The sequence below is a fragment of the Urocitellus parryii genome, chromosome 7 (genome assembly GCF_045843805.1).
Source record: "Urocitellus parryii isolate mUroPar1 chromosome 7, mUroPar1.hap1, whole genome shotgun sequence".
NCBI classification, from domain to species: Eukaryota; Metazoa; Chordata; class Mammalia; order Rodentia; family Sciuridae; genus Urocitellus; species Urocitellus parryii.
Genome location: NC_135537.1, coordinates 179,288,382 through 179,309,052, shown reverse-complemented (window position 1 = coordinate 179,309,052; position 20,671 = coordinate 179,288,382). Strand labels below are relative to the sequence as shown.

Below are 20,671 nucleotides of genomic sequence, written 5' to 3'. Positions count from 1 at the left end.
TGGTGATCTCACGGTGTCCTTGGGACAGCCCAGAGGCACGGGCCTCTGCTTTTCCCATTTGGGAATGAGGCGATCAGATCAAGGAACTTGATAAAGTGTGCTTGCTTCTCATGGATGTAGTCCTCTCGAAGCTCTGCATTCAGAAATTGGCTTCAGAGACAGAAAAGGAAGGTGAACTTGTTTGAACAAAAGGAGTTTCTCTTCCTTGCAGCCACGCCAGCCTATAAGCCTTCATAAAGCAGCGAAGGCGGTTCCTCTTCCCCTGGCAGAGACTGATAGCCTCCGCACTCACCACAGTGGCTCCCGGTGAAGACGGGGTACACACTCCCTGACCGGAGGCCTGGGCGGGGAGCCCGTCCCTGTTCACATCCAGCCCCAGGATATGGAGAAATCTCCCATAGGGCCCCACTCACCAGCATGAGGTCCTGCCCACGGAGACTCAGTCGACTCAGGCGCCTGGGCCAAGTGTGGCCCTTGCTTGTGGCTGCGCTGATCTTCTTCCTCCTCACCCTGCCTTCCTTCATTAAGGAGCCCAGCACGAAGCCTTCCAGGTAAGAGTCGCTCCCTTCCAGGTTCCTCCTGTCCCCTGAGGGAGACTGAAAACTGTAGCCCAGGGAGCCTTGGGACCTCTGAGCCACTGTGAAGGTGTCAGATCAGAGATGTCAAGAACCACTGGTCGGGAAGACCCGAGGGAAACGGACCCTAGGGAGATGGAGGAGATAGTGGCAGTGGAAGAACCAAGGTCCAGGGACGCCACCCGGCTCCTGTGGGGCAGAAAGGGAGGCGGGAGCTGAGAACTCAGGGAGCGGTCAGCAGAGAGCACAGGTGGAAATGGGATGAGCTCCCCTCTGGGACTGTGAGTAAGGCCAGCAGCCTCAGCGTTGGCTCTCACAGGCCGAGAGCCACAGACGCGTCCCAGCTGTTCCATTTGTTTAAAACCATGCCACCCCGAGAAGTCTGTCAGTGAAACGGAGCTTCCACTGAGGGAGGCAGCTCTGATTCTGTGCCCCAAGTTGGTCCTCCAAAAAGAGTCATTTTTCTTAGAAAATAAATACCCTCTGGCAGGGAGAGGCCCTTTTCCTTCCAGACTCAATTTTTTTTTTCTTCTTTTGGTTTTGCATAGAGTTAAAAATAATACAGAGAAGAGAGGCAGGAAGTGAAGGTCACCCTGTGACACCCCACATCTGATCACTGTTAATACGTTGGTGTTACGATTACAGCTCACACTTCCACAGCATTACTGTGTGCTAAATGCTTTATGTTCATTAACTAATTCTCGTTATTATGAGGATGCTGAGACACCGAGAGCTAAGCTGAGTCACCTAAATCACACTGCTAGAACGTCTCAGGGCCAGGATTTAAACCCAGGTATTCTCATCCTGAATCCCATGTATGTCTCCCTTATGCTATGTAACACCTTCATCTATGTATCCCACCACACTTACTGTGCCACAGGACAATTATTTTTTTTTCAGTACTGAAGACTAAACCCAGGTGCTCTACCACTGAGCCACTTCCCCAGCCCTTTTGATTTTGAGACAGGATCTCACTATGTTACCCAGGCTGGTTTCACACTTTCGATCCTTCTGCCTTGGCCTCCTGAGTAGCTGCATTACAGGCTTTCAAGGCCTGGCTACAGGGAAATTTTAAAATCACGCTTATGGTAGACATTTTTCCATGTTATTGATTCACAGACTACTACTTATTATTATCATTTATTTATTTATTTATTTATTTTGTGGTGCTGGGATGGAACCCAGGGCCTCATGCATGCTGGGCAAGCGCTCTGCCTTGAGATAACACCCAGCCCCACTCCCACTCCCTTCTTTTTCATAGCTGCGTAGCATTTTGCAGAACTGATAGGGTTTCTTTAGCCAAGCCCTACTGATTAGCACAGGGGTATTGGACGTAGGGGTGGGCAACCGGATTGTCACTCATTTTTCACTTCCTTTTGTACATTTCCATAGCGTTTCTGTAGAGGGATTTCTTGCAATTGGATTGCCAAGACAATGATTACAGCCATAAGAAACGTTAATGGAGACGTCAAAGCATTTTCCCCAAAGGCAACACTAGGGGGCGAGGAGGTCAGCTCTCGGCCAGATGTGGCAACCCCAGAGAGTTTTAATGCTTTGGGGGTTTCCATTCTATAGTCGAAAGTGTGCTTCTTTTTAAAATTTTCATTTACCAGTTTATTGGGGAAGCTAAGGCTCTTTTTAAAGTTGTTAACCATTTGTACTTTTCTGTTTTGGTACCAGGGATTGAACCCAGAGGTGCTTTACCTCTGGGCCACAGTCCCGGCCACCGCCTCCGTCGGCACCCCCCCTTTTTTTTTAAAGTTAATTTAAAGACGGGGTATTGCTAAGTTGCTGAGTCTGACTTTGAACTTGCGATCCTCTTGCCTCAGTCTCCCGAGTAGCAGAATCATTTGTATTTTTCCATGAATGCTCTGTTCATATTGTTTGCTCTTTTTTTTTTAAGTAAATTATTTCTTTTTCCTATTTGTAAGAGATTCCCATGTATTGGGCATATTAATTCTTTTCTGACTTATATGTTACAATGCTTCAAATGTTGCCTTTGGCCCAATGTTTATTCCGTGTTTGTGATATTGGATCTCATACAGAAGTAATATTTATGTAGTAAATCTTTTCCTTTATGCTCACTGGGCATTTTGTGCAATTTTTAGGAAAACAAGTCCTACCCCAAAATCATACAAGTTTTCTTTTTAATTTTCTACTAATATTCCTGCATTTTCCCCTTTATGTTGAATAAGTTAATCCTGCAGAATTGAACATGAACATGAACATTCTCCAGGACTCTTGATTCTTATCAGCAAAACCCAAATCCATCAAGCTTAAGTAAGATAGTGAGGGGACAAGATGCTAGAGCAGGTCAGCTCTCCTGGGGAGCCCTGCAAGGTGACACTGGCCTGCAGATGAACGGCCGCTGGTGACAGGGCTCCTGGCCACCTTCCCCAGGAGTTAAAGGACAGAGGTTAGTGGCCAGGAGATGTCTGCTCTAGAGGTTTCTGAAGGCCAAAGGCCACTGTGACTCAGGGCGGGGTGATGTGTGGGGAAGATGACGGAGCCACACTGCCCGTCCCAGTCATTCCTGTGGCACGTGTGCTACAGGGATGGGGATCAGAGCCTTGAAACTGCCCGGCTACTTTCTGGAGCCAAGTAATGAGACCACTCACCCCAGGAAAAGTGTGGAAATGCTGACGGCTGCCAGGGGCAGCAGGGGTCAGGCCAGGAAGGCCCCTCCTGGAGAAGAGCCATGCTTACTGACAGCGAGACCAGGTCAGCAGGTCCCTGCCATCAAACAGAGGCTGACGGAGCCTCGGGGTGAGCAGAGACACCTCCCCAACACACAGCAGCAGGTGGGCACTCAAGTAATAAGGCCAAGGTCAGAAGAGCTGAGCCTTGACAGAGGGGGCAGCCCGGGCCTCCGCCCAGAGGTAGAGCATGGGCCCAGCACCTGCACGGCCCCGGGCTCCATCCCAGCCAACGCCACAGAAGGAAAGAAAGAGGGGCAGAGCTCTCCTGCCTGGCCATGATCTTGCGGCCCGCTCCCTTGCTCCCTCATCTCATCCCCGTCTCCCCATCCCTACCTGCAGCTGGGAGGGTTGTAGCTCTGGTTTGGCTGCGAGGGGGACAGGAGAGGAGCTCTGAACCACATGTAGGACACCTGGAGCTCCCCAGGAGATCAGAGACCTGAGAGAGAGCGAGGGAGGACGAGAGACAGAGAGCGGGGGAGAGGAGACAGATTATATCGTAATTTTTCTTAGACCGAGTCTCGGGTGTTTTGGTTGGTTGTTTTGTTTTGGTCCTGTGAACCCAGGCCCTGCACATGCTAAGCCATGCTCTGCCACTGAGCTACCCCCTCAGCCTCCTAAGACTGAATTTTCAGCCTCAAAAGTGACTATAACATTTTGGAGTCATTCCCGTTTCCATTAAGGAATGGGAAAAAGGGAACATATTATGCTGCTCAATAAACCGTTTACATAATTAAGTTCCCAAATGGTTAACAGAAGAACCAAGTGCCATACGGAGTCCCTGGAAGAGACTCCCTGGAGATTCTCTGTTGAAGGATTCTCAGAGGATGTGGCACTGGAGAGGAGCAGGGCTCAGATGAGGGACGGGGGAAAGGCGTGTGGGTGAGGAAATCCACAAACAAGGAGCTGACCTAAAACAAGTCCTCTGGCCTTGACGAGCCAGAGCCAACTGGCCCCAGAGCAGCGAAGGGCTGGCCCTGGGCAGCAGCGGCCCTGCAGCAGGGTGGGGACAGAGGCTTGCTGCACGGGGCATGCGGGCAGCGGTGGCCTCAGGAGACTGGTATGTGAAGGCCGTTAGAGGTGAACTGGGTGGTGCGAAGGTGGAGTGGGTGCCATCTTGGCCTGGCCAGCAGTGTCAACCTAGGGTGGGATTCAGAGAGAGTTCCCAAGCAAATGACCCTGACACAAAGTCCAACAGGGGGACACTAACCGCTGAATCTCAAGGCGAAGGGAATCCGGGAGCAGGAAGAAAGGGGACATCGAGAGGCATGTCAAAGGAACAGGAGGCAGAGTGGAAGAGGCAAACGTGACCACAAGCTTTGCACCTTAGAGACTGGCCACGGTCCACCCTCCTCAGTCTTGGTCCCACAGTGCTTCTGGGACGAGGGTAACAGTAAAACCAGACACAATCCAGGCACAATGGCACACACCTGTGATCCCAGCTACTCAGGAGGCTGGGGCAGGAGGATCACAGGTTCAAGGCCAACCTTGGCAACTTAGTGAGGTCCTCTCTAAAAATAAAACTTATTAAAAATGGCTGGGGATGTGGCTCAGTGGTAGAGTGCCCCTGGATCCAATTCCCAGAACCAAAAAAAAAAAAAAAAAAAAACAGACATAAAAGGGAGTTTTAAAAAGCTTACCTTAATTTATGAGGGTCAAAATCAAGGTGTCGACAACCACTTTCAGGATACATCATTAACATTTCAGACCTGGAGATGTTTCCAGAGCACCCTCTACCCAGGAGCTGTCTGTGTACTCCTTGGTAGACAGCCAACATCAGGGTATTTATTCTTTCTGAAAGATCTCAAATATGAGGCTCAAAAAGGTCAACGCTGATTCCACCCAACCAGAAAATAGCAAAACAGATACTTGAAATTAGGGGACTTTGGCTCCAAATGCCATTCTTCCACTATCTCCCTTGTGTGTTGACTCTCAAGAGATGCAAAGTCTAAAGAAAGCGACAGACTACAAAGAAGGCGGCGGGCAGGACAAGTGACAAGTGCCACGAGCAGACAGGGAGGACCAAGTCCAAGGGGGAGTCGGAGTGAGAACAACACGGAGAAGCCTAATGACTGTGTGACATTTCAGCCATCAGGGACAATGCAAACCAAGGGAACAGTGTGAGCGGTGGCCCAGAATGCTCAGGAGGGAGTCGTCGGTGGCTGATCAACCAGCGCCAGTGCGGCCCTTGCTGTGTGCCAGGCCTGGTCTCAGAGGCACGGCGGTTCTGCATTAGGTTTTTTAGATAGATACGTCATCACCACCACTCCCTGTTACAGAGAAAATAACGTGCCCAGGACAGTCTGGTCACAAATGCATCCCAGGCAAGCTGGCTGCCGTCCGGACTCTCAGCCCCAACACCAGGCTCTGCCCTTCAGCTCCTCAGGTTCAACAAACCCAGAGTTTTGTTTCGTCTCCCACCAGAGCACGCATTTCTTGTGGGCAGCCTCTTATTCGTCTCTATTTCCTCGGCATTTTGAGCATGTCCTGAACAACAGCACAGGAGCATAGATAAATGCTTGTTGATGAAAGAAGAAACTCCTGCCCTTAAATAGCAGGCCAAAGTATTTACAGACGTTATTCTAGGCTATAGAACTCTAAGAGCTCGGGATGGCTTGCTCAAGTCTGTGCTCGATGCAGGTTACTCTGCCACTGGATGTCCTGGATGATGGGGGACAGTTACGGGGTCAGAGTTCAGGATACCCGAGCAGGGACGGTACAGATAGGAAGATATGTTACAGATATGTTAGAGAGGATGATTGACAGTAAGCTTTAAAAACACATCCATGGAGTCTGCTTTCCATTTTAATTTGTTTTGGAATAAGAAACACAACCTTATTTTCTGGGACCTCCTGATTTCCAATTCTGGGCCTCTCCAGGCGGCAGGAGAAGTTAACCTCACCAGTGGTTCTTCCCCCTCTGGCCCATCCCAGGATGTTGCCAAGGGCTCCAGGACCTGAAGTGGTGCCAAGCATGGGAGGGCAGCAGACTCTTAGCCCCTGGTGGAGCTGCTGCCAAGCAGTACTGCCCCTGTCCCTGGGCTCCCCCCAGGTCCACCTGGCTTGGACTGTCTGTGGTCCCATCTCCCAAGGCTCTGCATGCAGCCATTTCCTTTCTGGGGAAGTGTCAGACCCCCAGATCACTGCCACAGGGGATAGTGGCCTCTGATCCCCTGAACACAGATCTCTCTCCTGTCTCTGCTCTCCCTTCTCTCCCCCCTCCCCCAACCAGAGCAAGTCTTTCCAGGGAAGGGACAATGGCAGTGGGAAGTAGTAAGTCTTCCTCCCTCCTAACTTCTCCAAGACATTTTATGTATTTCACCAATTTTAAAATTTTTTTAAAAAAATTTATTTGTACGTGGTGCTGAGGATGGAACCCAGGGCCTCCCACAGGCTAGGCGAGCGCTCTACCGCTGAGCCACAACCCTGGGCCTTATTTCACCAAATTTTGAACATGGAACAGACTCTTAACTGCTAGGGGAGGTGAGGGGGTGCAGGGAGGAAAATAGTTAAATAACATTCCAGAACACTAGACAACTGCACAGGACAGGGACCTGGAGGCTCACGCCTGCGGGACTAACAGTGTGTTCTTGCAGAGGATGGGGTGATAGGATATTGACACCCCTGCGTCTGCAGTGAGCACACATTTCCTCCCTCACTTCTGAACTCAGGAGAAAAAAGGCTCAATTTGGGTGTCACTTCCCATTGCAGAGGCCTCCCAGACAGAGCTGTCTTCCCGAGTCGTCCCCACCGCCCCCACACATGTGACTGAGGCCATCCTGCCTGTGACACCTGTTGCAGCTGTGGATATTCATGTCCGTCTCCCTGGTAGGCTGAGCTTCTAAGATGGGTGACCCGGCTGTTGGTCCCTAACAGACATCCTATGCTGGGCATATGGCCAGTCATTTAAGAAAATATTGGCCAAATAAACATTGCCTGGGGCTTTCTAATTCTCATGGGATTTTCAATGTCTCATTTTGTTTTCAGTTTTTCTCCTCAATATTTTTTTGAACTTTTTAAAATACCTTTATTTATTCATTCATTTTTTTTAATGTGGTGCCGAGGATCAAACCCAAGGCCTCGCATGTGCTAGGCGAACGCTCTACCGCTGAACCACAACCCCAGCCCCGATCCTCAATATTTCATGTTTCTTCACAAGACGTGCACAGTTCTAAAGACCAAGGCTGCCACGCGGAGGCCAACCTCCCACCCCAGGACCCTGATCCCCAAGGCTCCTACTCCACTATCCTGCTGTGTCTTTTGGCACTGACCCCACGTTTCTGAATAACATGGCTGACCTGCTGTCCTCTGACCTCTCAACTTGAAGAGGTTAAGTGCTGTCCATGACAGATTGTTTACCCCCAGCCTTGGGCTGATCATCCCTTTCAAGTGTCCTCCCTGGACATGGCAACCCAAAGGGAAGCTGATTGGGCATCTGTCACTGTGTCATCCCAGCACTGACAACTGTCCCAGTTTGACCAGCCTACCTTAGTACAGCAAGGTAATAAAAGTCCAAATCATGCCGTCATCCTGTGAGCATATATGGATATGCATGGATCTGTAACAACAGATCACATCATTTTGCACGTCTATAAGGCACCAATAAAAAATGTGGAAAGAAAAAAAGAAAGGAAAAGAAAGTGCCTTCTTTACATTGGATCGTAAGTTTTATGAGACAGGTATTAAGAATCCCATTTAATGCATAAGGAAATGGAGGCTCAAGGGTTTGGTGACTTGCCCCCAGCACCTGGCCAGGCAGGATGTATCACGATTTTGTGTTGGAACCTTCAAACAGCTCTCTTTGAGCCCTTTACAATATATATGTCATTGCCAACCAGTGGTCCCATGCTGTGGACACTGGAACTCACTCCTCACTCCTCCTCCTCACTCCTCCCATCTAGTGGCATTTTGGTGTCCATCTCTGGCCATGCTTCCTCCCACTACTGAGCACTACTCTGCTCTCTATGAAATCAGCTTCTGAAGCTTCCCGTGGTGAGAACACGTGTATCTTCCGTGCCTGGCTGATTTCACTTACCTGACACCCAGTGGACGTGGAGCGCAGGTCTCTGATGGCACAGATCTCAGTTCCTTGGGCTGGATTCTATGGTGCGGTATTTGTAGTTGGCTGAGGAGCCTTCAGACGGTTCTCTGTAAAGGGGAATCCGTCCACGCTGCAGGCGGTGATCTTTTGCCTTTTTTATTATAGCCATCCAAACTGGGCTGAGATCACCTCTGTTTTGTTTGCATTCCTCATCATCAATGACATTCAGCAATTTTTCACCTATTTGGCCGTTTGTGTACCTTCTTTTGAGAAATGTCTGTTCAGATCATTTGCTATTTTCAAGTGATGATTCTCATTCTTGCTGCCGTTTGAGTACCTTGTCTTCTTCTGTGGATGTTAATCCCTTGTCAGATGGATAGTTTCCAGTATTTCCTCCCATTCTGTATGTCATCTCTGCGCTCCATTGATGGTTTCCTTTGTGTGCAGAGCATATTTTAATTTTTTTCAGATGTTGACGAACCTTTTATTTTATTCATTTATTTATATGTGGTGCTGAGAGTCGAACACAGTGCCTCATCATGCTAGGAAGCGCTCTGCCACTGAGCCTCAGCCCCAGCCCCCTATATTAAGTTTGATATAATGCCACTTGTCTGTTTGTGTCTTTGTCATCTGTACCTTTGGGGTCTTATCCAAAAAATTAATCGCCCAGAACAATGTCTTAAAACATGTCCCATATGTTTTCTTCCAGCAGCTTCAGGTTTTAGGTCTTTGATCCTTTCCCCTTTTCCCCAGTGCTGGGGGTGGCTCCCAGGGCCCGAGGCACGTTAGGCAGGATTTGTGCCACCGGCTACTTCCATCGATTGGCTGTCAGTTGGCTTGTGTACCTGGTAAGGGAGGAGGGTGGCGTTTCGTTCTTCCCTGTGTGGATATCCAGCTTTCCCAGCACCATGTACTGAAGACCCTGTGTCTGACTCTTGCCCCGTCTCTGCCATTGTTGCTTAAAACTCCTCCTCCCTGGATGGCTTGGTCCCGCCCACCACCACCCCTACTCTGCCTCTTCTCCTAAACTCTCACAATATTCAGGCCTGGGAGTCAGGGGCGAGCCCTGCAGGAGGACAGGAGGTATGTTTTACAGACAGAGGACACCCAACTTCCAAACCAACTCACTGTCATTCTGGCCCCGTGAGTCCAGGGAGGAGACGGGCATCCCAGAGAGCGCCTGGGGAGCCCTAGGCTGGGTGTGCTTCGGGAATGGCTTCCTCATTTTCTCCTCTGAATTTTTTTCTTTTCTTCCTCTTCTGTCCCCATTAGTATCTCCCCTTCTGTAATTGAAGGGTTCATAGCAAACAAAAGTTCCCTCTGGGGTCTGGGGTTGTGGCTCAGCTGTAGAGCGCTCGCCTAGCATGTGCGAGGCACTGGGCTAGAGATCCTCAGCACCACGTAAAAATAAAAGGTATTGTGTCCACTACAACTGAAACAATTTTTATTTTTAAAAAGGTTTCCTCTGAACGTTTCCTCTTCCCCTGGTACATCATCCCCTTAGTAACTCTCCAAATGAACGAGCTCTGACCTGAAAAAGAACACTCAGAATAACAAGACACGGATTTCCAGCAAAGTTTCAACCCACAAAGGTAATGTAGGCAGTTGTACAGCTTTTAGCCATGGAGGCGGCCCACTGAAAAATCATTCAAAACCTCTAAATCATCTAAAACTTTTCAGGATTTCCAGGGAAAATACACTTGCCACTTGGAAAAGCAGAACTGTTTTCATTTCAGATAGGAAAGGAGACCCCAGAGAGCCACCAAACTCCAGGGGGGACTGGGACAGCTACATGGACACAGGGGAGTCTTGGAACCCACAGGTCTGGCTAAGAGAGGGGGCGGGAGCAGCCCCTGGAATAGGGCTGGACAGCAGGAGTCAGGTGACCCAGGAGCAGCCAAGGCGGGTCTGCCTCCCTTCCTGGAGAAACAGCTGGAACTGGAATCACAGGGAGGGACAGAGAGGCAGAGCTGATGACCAGGACTGCCTAGAGAGCCCAGGACTCAAGGATGTGAGGGGACGCCCATTTGTGTGACTGGCCACTCATGACCACAGGCATGGCACCCAGCTGACTGGGACCCCTCCCAGGAGCCCAGGTACAGAACTACTGTGGAAATCACAAGTCTTTTGACCACTTTCCTATGCTCCAGAAGTAATCCACTCCTGCCACCATCAGAGGTGACCACTGACCAGGGTAGTATTCTCAAACTTCAGTTCAGACAGCCTCTGGCACAGCCTCGGATCCCATCCTGCATTGTCTGTAGGCTGTAATCTTGGAAAACCTTGCTGGGTTGCCAAGTTGCTTTATGACTTCAGGCATAAATGAACTTTGAACCTGTTGCCATTTCTTTGCCTCCAAGCTCCCCGTGGTGATGTTTTTACCAATAGAGAGGAGACTGCAGTGAAACATTCTTCTATGTGCTACTTTTATCAAATAGAGCTGCATGAGCCTCATGATGATTAAAGGCAATATTTTTTCTTACCTCCCCAGTAGATTAGAATTATGAAATTATTATTATGATTATTTTTTTTTTGCTTAAGTGTGGTCCATAATTATTTCCCCTGTCCTTCTGGACTAGATGCCCTTAATAGAAAAGTGCTCTCCTGCCCCAGCCCTGCCCATGGCTCAGGATCTGAGCAAATGAAAACAGGATACTCAGCTTCTGTACACCACTTTAGCATTCAGTAAATCCATGTCTAACAATAAGGAAATGATTGTATAAATACCTGTGAACCTAACAATCATAGGTGTGTTTAATTATTGATAATTGAAACTTAAATCACATAATTATGTCACTCCCTGGATTACTGCTGTGACTTCCTGCACAATGTCAACGAGTTTTCAAGCAACCGGAGCATTTGCAGACAGAACTGTCTTCTCTGGGCGTCCCTGGGCCACTCCTGCCTCCAGACCGATTCTAGAGAGGGACGCTGTGTCTCTTCAGGGGCCGTGTGACCGCTACGCAGAGGGCCAGCTGTCCGTGCTGCAGTCTGCGGTGCGGAAGACCACCCGCCTCATCCTCTCCCCAGCCGCTGCCTGTTAGGTACCCTTGGCCAGACAGCAACATCCAGGAAAATGTTCAGGCTGGGAAAACGTTATTCACCAGAGTTCCTCAAGAAGGGTGCTAAGACCTCTAGGGGAGGAGAAAGCCGCAGGGTTAGGGTGAGTCCACCAAGGGCCTCACTGGTTGCCAGAGCCGCCTGATGAACCAAGCCAACAGCTGGGGCTGGAGCTTGTGCTGAACTGTCAGAGCCCAGACAGTGGGTGAGTGTCAGCTCCATCCTGCAGCTCTCGACCCTCCCACTCCATCAACCAAGTGAGTCACCAAGGAAACAGCCTGACCAGCTGGGTCTTCCGGGGTGTCCTGAGTGGTATTCTCTCATAATGGATACTTCGGGGGTGTCTGCCCAGCCTATACCCCCTCTTCCTCTTGAAATGGTCATCCTCTTGTGCAGAGGGTGGACCCTAGGATGTCACATACTGTGTGACCCAGACCAGTGGGTAGGAAATGGAACCCAAGTCCTTCTACCAAGATTAAAAATCTGGGAGCAAAGAGTCAAGCCCCTAGGACGGGGGTTACCAGGTGGCTACATTCATCCATCCTGCGGGCTGAAGAGGGGAGACTCAGCGCTGACTCGATGGACAGAGAGAGAAACCAACGCAGAGGGGGCAGGAGTGAGAACAGAGCCAGAGGGAGACTCGGGTTCCAGTCTCCTGGGGGAGCAACCAGTCTTGCTTTTTTTTTTTAAAAAAAAAAAAAACCCTTTGTTTATTTTCGTGTGGTGATGAGGACAGAACCCAGGGCTTCGAATGTGCTAGGCGGGTGCTCTACCACTGCTCTACCACTGCGCCACAACCCCCGCCCCCACTTCTTGCTCTTGATTCCTTGAGACACTGACCTTGGAATAAGTTTCCCTTTTGCTTTTCTTTCTTTTTTTTTTTTAATATATTTTTTAGTTGTAAATGCAGCTTTTATTTATTTTTATGTGGTGCTGAGGATTGAACCCAGGACCTCACGTGCCAGGCAAGTGCTCTACCACGAGCCACAACTCCAGCCCCATTTTTGCTTTTCTTTTCCTTTTTTTTTTTTTTTTTGTGCTGGGGATTGAACCCAGGGCCAGAAAATGAGAAATGAAAAAGAATCGGGACTGAAGCCTATTAGCCTTTCCATCAACCCTGCCCCAGGGCCTCTCCCTCCTGGGCTGAACTACCCAACGTTTGAAAGAATCCTCTGGGCCACACCACAAAGGAAGAGGCACCTTCTACAAGGGCATATTCAAAGTGCAGGGGTGCCAAGGAGGCAGGACCCCTGGAGTGAGGAGGCCAGGCCAGCCTTTGATGGTGCCCTGAAGGGATTTAGGCCTCAGTTGAGTTTCAAAGTCAGGACCCAGAGTGTCCCTCCAGGAAGACCAGACAAATGCAGAGGTGAGTCTTCCTGGCTGAGAAAGGCAGGCGGGGAACCCAGGAGGGCTGGCTGGCCTGGAGGGAGGCCTTGGGAGGAAAGGTTAGCTCAGGTCATCTGCTTGCCTCACCTGTTGTCTCGAACCAGGCCCTGTATTTCTCCAAGAATAAGGATGCCTTTGTCTTCTGCCTCTGATAACAATTACTGGACATTTCATGGGTCCAAGGTCCACCATGCCTTATTTGGTCTGTGCTCCTGGTAACTACACAGCACTTTGCACAGAACAGACATTCGGTAAACGCTTGCTGAGTGAGAGTTCTCTCGTGTCCTGTGTACATATTTCATATTCTATTATGCTTTTGTTTAAATCCACTTCCTTTTGGATTCAGAAGGCCTTTCATAAGCCCTGATGTGGCATGATGTGGCACTATGACAGCATGATGTGAGGGCTGCCAGGGTGACTTCTGCCGCCTCAGTGTTTGTAACAGAATAAAAAAGATGGCATTGAGAGATGGCATTTCCCTGAACACACAAGCACCTCAAAATGTGACAGAATCAACACCTGTTCGGCTTCAGTATCAACATTATTGCAGGAAGTAGAGCTGGAGTCCAGCGATGTCCAGGGCACCCCCCAAGTTCCTGGCTCTCCTAGCACAGCTCCTAATTACAATTTGATCCTTATTTGTGTGACTATCTGTCATTTCCCCTTTATATCTCAGGCTCCATGGGGAAGGTTGGGTTTGGCTGAGCACATCGCTGAGGCCCCAGTAGCTTGTGCAGTGCTCAATAAATATCTGCTGAATCAAACAATGAATGCATGACTGTTGGACTGGGTGGGGGAGTTGAGGAACCAGAAACCAGGCAAGCAAACTCCTAGCTGTGCTTGCTGAACTGGGACCCACTACAAACCTGACCTTGAATCTCCTGAGGGGAAGAAGGGAGGGAACTTGTATCTGTTGGGCTGCATCCTCTGCCAGGTGCCTTTCCATGCTGTCAGTTCATGCTCCCCAAAGCCTTTTCCCAGCAGTGCATTTTACAGATAGGAAAACCAGGAGTCCAGGAAGTTCGGGAGAGTTCTCCAGTCTTGTGAGCTAATAGACCCAGTGTTCACACCCTTGCTCAGGCCTGCAGGGCTGCAGGCTTCATGCTCCTCCTTTTTTCCTCCAGGTAGCCTTGGTAAGTCTGTTAACAAAACGTAGCTCAGAAGAACACTTCCAGAAGGAGGAGGGAGCCTGGGAAAGGACTAGTGGGGAGGCCTGAAAGTCAGCCACAGAGCACAGCAGCAGGAACTGAGGACCTGGAAATCCTCCTGGGCCATGGCTCTTCCCAAGGCTCCCAGGAACCCTTGCACACATCTGGGTCGTGCAGGGGCCCCTCAAGTCAGAGACCCAGGTTTCTCCCAGGACACCTGAACCAAGTTACCTGTACGTGGCTGACACCTCTCACAGTCTCACGTAGAAGTCAAAAACAGAAAGGAAACATGATTCCTGGAGCTAAACCCTTGCATGCCAGAAGTCAGACCAGGCATCCTGAATATGTTTCCTTTTTTATTTTTTAAAATTATTTAATACATGTTTTAGTTGTTGATGGACCTTTATTTTATTATTTTTGGGGATAAGGGTACCAGGGCTTGAACTCAGGGGCACACAACCACTGAGCCCCAGCCCCAGCCCCATTTTGTACTTTATTTAGGGAGAGGGTCTCACTTGCTTAGGGCCTTGCTAAGTTGCTGAGGCTGGCTTTGAACTCTTTAAAAAAAAAGAGAGAGAGAGACAGAGAGAGAGAGAGAAATTTTTTTAATATTTATTTTTCAGTTTTCGGTGAATACAACATCTTTATTTTATTTTTATGTGGTGCTGAGGATCGAACCCAGTGCCCCATGCATGCCAGGTGAGTGTGTTACCGCTTGAGCCACATCCCCAGCCCTGGCTTTGAACTTTTGATCCTCCTTCCTCAGTCTCCTGAGCAGCTGGGATTATAGGCATGTGCTACTGCACCCAGCTTATTCATTTATTTATAAGCGGTGCTGAGGATTGAACCCAGTGCTTCACACGTACTAGGCAAGCGCTTTACCACTGAGCCACAACGCTAGCCCCCACCACCAGAAACGGCCTTTGGAATGGAACTTGGATTGCGCCGTCCTCCTTCAGCACCCTCTCTACCTCCCATCTGGAAGTCTTCGATAGCTCCTCCTGCACGAGTGGACAAATGGCAAATTCCAAATCCAGGATCCCACACACCACGCCAGTGGCTCTCCATCCCTGCCCCCACTCTGCCCTGTAGCAGCCAACCAGCGGTCCCATGCTCCCCGGGGCAGCCTTCCCAAGGGCTCCATCAGCCCCCACACCCAGGCAGGAGTCTCCTACCTGGCTCTTACTAGGCTTTCTCTTGCTCACAGCTGGGACAGGCCTTCCACCTGCAATCGCCAACATCTAATGTGAGATGTGGCATGAAGAGTGGGCTTTTGACAAATACGCATTGAGAATATATTTTTTTCCCTAATGATGCCAACAAGCAAAAGTTTGTTTTTAAGGGTTTGGCTCTCAGTAATATTTGAAGTTAGTCTGTAAGGCAAACCTTTCAAAGTTGGGCTGGGGTTCAGGTTGGGGATGGAGCAGAGCGCTTCCCTGGCATGCATAAGACCCTGGGTTCCACCCCAGCATCTCAAAAGAAAGAAAGAAGACGTGAAGGCTGGCAGCTCTGGTCTGTGTGTGATGTGCCTCTCCCACTTCCTTGTGAGTGATGTTATGTAACTTATTTACCTATGCTTCATTTTTTAAAAAGGAAGTTAATCAAATGACACAAATATTAGGTGACAGAACCATTCCATTCTTGCAACTCACAGCCAGAATGGCAGTCTTCTCTGGGGCCCAGGTGTAGGTGCAGGAAGGGCGGTCCAGCCTGGGAGCCAGCACCCCAAATGCTTGCTGTTGCCAAGGTCTCTCTCCTGACCACAGGTCAATCTCCAGGTGCACTGCCAAAGCGCGCAGTGTGATCTCTGCGGATGGCCACACCGTCCCCTTCATCTCCTGTGGAGACTAGTTTGAAGTCGGCCTGAGGCACGATCGTAATCACTAGTCATGCTTCTGAACTGTTTCTACTCTTTGCTGAAAGTTCTCTCTTCCACAGGTATCAGTATATACAGAGCACTCAACAAAGGTTTCGGGATTTGATACAAAAGACCATCATGGGATGGGGGACGAGCACCCCTGCAAAGTCAGCGAAGGAGACCCGTGCCCCAGACACACACCCCCGGCCCACAGCCCGCAGCGCCACAGAAAGCAGGAGGACAGAGGCCCACCGGGCACCTGGCACCGCCTCACCTACAAGCCAGGAAGAAGAGACAGCCAAGGTGGACACACTGCCACCAAGAGGTCAGGACAAGGACAGGGCCTCGACCAGGACAGAGGCACTAGCCCTGCAAAGTGAGGACAAGAAGACAGCTGGAGGAAGAGAGGCCCAGAAGGGGAAGCTGACCTTGGCAAGGACAGGGACGCCCCAGAGCAAAGTGGCAACTAGAGCCCAGAGGCTCAGTCCAGGAATCGGGGAGAAAAAGTTGACCACCGCAGGAGCAGCACCACCGAGGACGAGACCCAGAGCCACCACGAGACCCAGAGCCACCACGAGACCCAGACCAAGGCCGACGGTGAGACCGAGAGCCACCACGAGACGGAGGGTGACGACGACACCCAGGGCCATGAGGAGACCGAGCGTGACCACAGGATCAAGGGCGAGGACGACAGCAGCTGTCCAGGCCAAGAAGAAGCCCACCCTGGCCGCCCCGCCTGCCCCTTCCCCAAGCCCCACCGCGCCAAGAAGCCAGAGACTCAAGGCCGCCAACTTCAAGTCGGAGCCTCGGTGGGATTTTGAGGAAAAATACAGCCTGGACACGGGGAGCCTGCAGACGGTGAGTCCCAGCCCCCGGCTCCCGCTCTGGAGCCCCTGCCGGGCAGCACCCACCCACTTCGCCTTGCCCACCTCCTGCTCCCTCCTATGACAGCCAACATGGGGGAGGAGGGACGGCAGGCCCCAGAGTCCTGCTCCCCCGGCACCAGGAGTGTGAGTGACGAAGGGCCCTCCCTGCAGGTCCCGAAGGCGGCTGGAGGGTGGTCAGGCAGGAGGGGAGACAGCACCAAGTCTCACCTCTGCCTGGTCTTCCCAGCCAAGCTGCCTCTTCGGCCACCCCCACCTCTATCCTCCCTCGCCCGGGCACCAGGGGCAGCATTCAGATGTGTCCGCTCACACACAGAGTTGAACCCTGCACCACGGCACACCGGACACAGGCCACACGATTCCTTTCCCACTCACCAAGGTGCCTCTGCCTTGAGGGCAGAGGATGCCCATTCCCTAGGTCCCCTCAGGGCCCCAGTGGGCCCAGACCAGGGACAGGAAGGTCAGCAGAGCCTGGGACTGGAAGAGGGGACAGAGGCAGCGCCTTCCCCACCGAGGCCCTCCCCAGCCTCTGCTTCCTGACCTCTGTGTCCTGCTGCACACAGACCTGCCCTGACTCTCTGAAGACCAGAGCCGCCAATTCATCGTGGCTCCAGAACCTCTTTCTGCCCAACCTCACTCTCTTCCTGGACTCCAGGCACTTCAACCAGAGCGAGTGGAACCGCCTGGAGCACTTTGCACCGCCCTTTGGCTTCATGGAGCTCAATCACTCCTGTGAGTCCTCACCCCCAGGGAGGCTGGGGCCAGCAGACCTGGGAGGACCGGGCTCTGAAGGCACCCCTCCTCGTTCCAGTGGTGCAGAAGGTGGTGTCAAGGTTCCCTCCCGTGCCCCAGCAGCAGCTGCTCCTGGCCGGCCTCCCCACCGGGAGCACGCGGTGCGTCACTTGTGCCGTGGTGGGCAACGGGGGCATCCTGAACAACTCCCACGTGGGCCAGGAGATAGACAGCCATGACTATGTGTTCCGGTAAGGCGTCCCACCCCGGCTCAGACATGGGCTGCTCCGAGGGACCTGACAGGGTGTCCCATGCCTCTGTCTGGACAAGGTGGAACCCGGGGCTCTCCAGTATATAGCCACTGCCTCCCCCATTCTCCCTTTCCTGGGCCCCCGTCCCCCCACACCAACTGCCTGCACCTCCCTTCTCTGCTCACAGTGCTTTCTCATTTTGTCTTTCTGTACAGATTGAGTGGAGCTGTCATCAAAGGCTATGAACAGGACGTGGGGACCCGCACGTCCTTCTACGGCTTCACCGCCTTCTCCCTGACCCAGTCCCTTCTCATACTGGGCAGTCGGGGTTTCCGGCACGTGCCTGTAGGGGAGGTGAGCAGAGAGCAAGGAACTGGCCTGGCCACAGACTCTGGATAGGGGACTCGTGGGTGAGAGGGGAGATGAGCGTCTCGGGTCTGGACAGAGCCTGCGGTTGGTTCTGTTCACATGAAGGACAAGGGCAGAGAGGACATCCACACCAGGTCAGCAGAGAGCAAGAGGGCACTCTGGTGTGAAAGCCAGGCTGCCCAGCCCACGGTCCTCAAGCAGTACCCCAGGGTCACTCGCTGTCCTTGCTCTCTAGGACATCCGCTATCTGCACTTCCTAGAGGGCACCCGGGACTACGAGTGGCTGGAAGCCCTGCTCCTGAACCAGACTCTGCAGAGACAGAGCCTCTTCTGGTTCAGGTACCCACTTCCCTCCTCCTGTCCCTCACCACCCCCCCCAGGCTGAACCATGAGGTGAATGGCTACAAAGGGGTGGGCAGGTGGGGACAGCCTTGGCTGCCACCTGGAGATGGGCACCAGCCATGCCCGTGACCCTGACTCGGCCCCCACTGAGCCAGTAACTGAGCCTGATGGATCATCCCTGACCACAGGCACAGGCCCCAGGAAGCTTTCCGGGAAGCCTTGCAATTGGACAGATACCTACTGCTGCATCCAGACTTTCTCCGGTACATGAAGAACAGGTGAGAGCAGAGAGTAAGCAAAGGGGCTTCTCGTCCGTGCAGCCTCCTGACAGTTGGGGATCTGGGGTATTTTACAGGTTTCTGAGGTCGAAGACCCTGGACGGTTCCCACTGGAGAATATACCGCCCCACCACCGGTGCCCTCCTGCTGCTCACTGCCCTGCACCTCTGTGACAAGGTAAGGCTCCACTTCAGGAACAGGAGTAACTGGAGTATAGCTCTGGGCTAGTTCTAGGCCTGCTCAGCACAGGACAGGGGCCGGTCCGGGTGCACATCTCTGTCCAGGACGGGCAGCGAGCACGACTGTATGTGTGCATCCAAAGCACCTGCACCCAGGCCCCCGGGCAGAGAATCAGGATAATCCCCCCCACAGAGTCGGCCCACGTGAAGGAGCCTGGGTGACAGCCACCACAGATCCTATTTCTCCTCCGACCTTTACCTAGGTGAGTGCCTATGGCTTCATCACTGAGGGCCACGAGCGTTTCTCTGATCACTACTATGACAAAACATGGAAACGAGTGGTCTTCTACATAAACCATGACTTCAAGTTAGAGAGAGCTGTCTGGAAGCGCCTACATGACGAAGGTATCATCTGGCTGTACCAGCGTCCCCAAACAGCAAAGAACTGACCAGAGCCTGGGCCCCAGCAGTCTCTTCACCCACTCCAGAACCCAGGGCGGGCGGGGGTCTTGTGACTCTCCTGCCACTTCCCCAGGGCTGGGACCAGGCTCCAAGCCCTAAGACTTCCAAGAACACCAGCACAGAGGAGAAAACTCCCTCAACACCACAAATGATGGGTGGAAGTTTTGGAATCTTTCACCAGGTTGCTGCAGGGTCCAAAGGAAATGCCCGAGGCCAAGGACTTTTTTAATTAAATGGAAGAGTAAGTGGTCAATACCACCCATTGCTGAAAAACACTCGTCACTGTCCAGGAGTGCTGGGCACAGAAAAAGGGGCTGGAACTCACAGAGATGCATAGATCTGGTGTGAATTGCAGATCTTCTACTTAGCAACTGTAAAATGTTTAATTTAACCAGAGGTTGTCTGGAGGCCCTTTCCAGGGGTTATCTGATTATTGAAGGGTCTGTACATGTCCTGTCTCTGAGCCACTTGACAACTCTGTGTTGTAGGAAACTGACAGTGACATAAATGATTCATCTCCATGGAGATGCAAGTAAACTTTGCACAGTGAGGGTGCACTTGTTACCTCGTGGATACTCACCAGATTGGTACCTACTGACAACTTCGTTTTCACATTTCTGAGTGCCCAAATTTGTATCCGATCCTTGGATTCACCTTTGAACCAGTTTTTACATCTTACTGGCTCCTTCGTTAATCAATGAGTAAATGAAATCTTTGACATGTTTATTTTCCAATTGTGTGAGAATTATGATCTCAACCTTTAAAAATTCACCCTTTAACTTTTCCATCTAAAGTTCATTAGATTAAAACTTCATTCTAAAGAATTCGTTTTCCTTTCCCTTTATCCTCTGTCCTCCCACCACCTGCTTTCTCACTCAGCCCCCAGGCTGAGAGCTGAACGCAGCCAGAGACATTTCAGTTCCCCAGATCTCTGGAGCCCGGTCTCGAGGATCTGGAGCCCAGAGGAATTCTAAAGATCCCTCAAAGACTAAGGTGCTGGTTAAAGGCAGAGGACTCGGTACCGGTACCGACGGGGCGGGATCTGCGGTGCTCTAACGGTGCAGTGCCAGTCCCGCGCGGCAGGCGGCGGCAGCGGGCGCCCTGGTGCCCGCGTTCCCTGCGGCGCCGGCCTCTGCTTCCCGGCTCCCACGCAGGTGGTAGGAGGTGACACGCCTGGGGCACACCGCCGCTGAGGTTTAGGGTGGACACAGCCGATCTGGGCAGGGCCGGGCCTGGGCAGGCGTTTGGGGAAATGGGGGAGAAGAACCCGTCGCGCTGCCGCAGCAGTGACTCCACGTTGACCCCTCCAGGGACAACCTGTGCAGGTGGCAGGACCTGCGGCCCAAGCACGGGGCCGGCGGGGCCGCGAGGGTGCACATGGCGAAGGCGCCCAGCGCAGCGCGGTCCTCGG

General features: G+C 51.7%; 1 protein-coding gene across 1 annotated transcript; it reads left to right on the top strand.

Annotated features, from left to right (window-relative positions):
* The first annotated feature begins 239 nt into the window (after nucleotides 1-239).
* On the top strand, nucleotides 240-19,837 carry St6galnac1 (ST6 N-acetylgalactosaminide alpha-2,6-sialyltransferase 1). The gene is made up of 9 exons (XM_026404850.2): nucleotides 240-551; nucleotides 15,844-16,621; nucleotides 17,211-17,379; nucleotides 17,459-17,630; nucleotides 17,846-17,984; nucleotides 18,235-18,338; nucleotides 18,530-18,619; nucleotides 18,697-18,796; nucleotides 19,062-19,837. The coding sequence occupies exons 1-9, from the start codon at nucleotides 418-420 to the stop codon at nucleotides 19,245-19,247; spliced, it is 1,872 nt and encodes a 623-aa protein (XP_026260635.2). The 5' UTR covers nucleotides 240-417; the 3' UTR covers nucleotides 19,248-19,837.
* The last annotated feature ends 834 nt before the right edge of the window (nucleotides 19,838-20,671 follow it).

Excerpts from the sequence above, each read along its gene's own strand:
- St6galnac1 (XM_026404850.2), top strand. The coding sequence starts at position 418 with ATGAGGTCCTGCCCACGGAGACTCAGTCGACTCAGGCGCCTGGGCCAA. Across the intron at positions 17,631-17,845 it reads AGCCATGACTATGTGTTCCG|ATTGAGTGGAGCTGTCATCA; the intron begins GTAAGGCGTCCC and ends CTTTCTGTACAG. Across the intron at positions 18,797-19,061 it reads CCCTGCACCTCTGTGACAAG|GTGAGTGCCTATGGCTTCAT; the intron begins GTAAGGCTCCAC and ends ACCTTTACCTAG.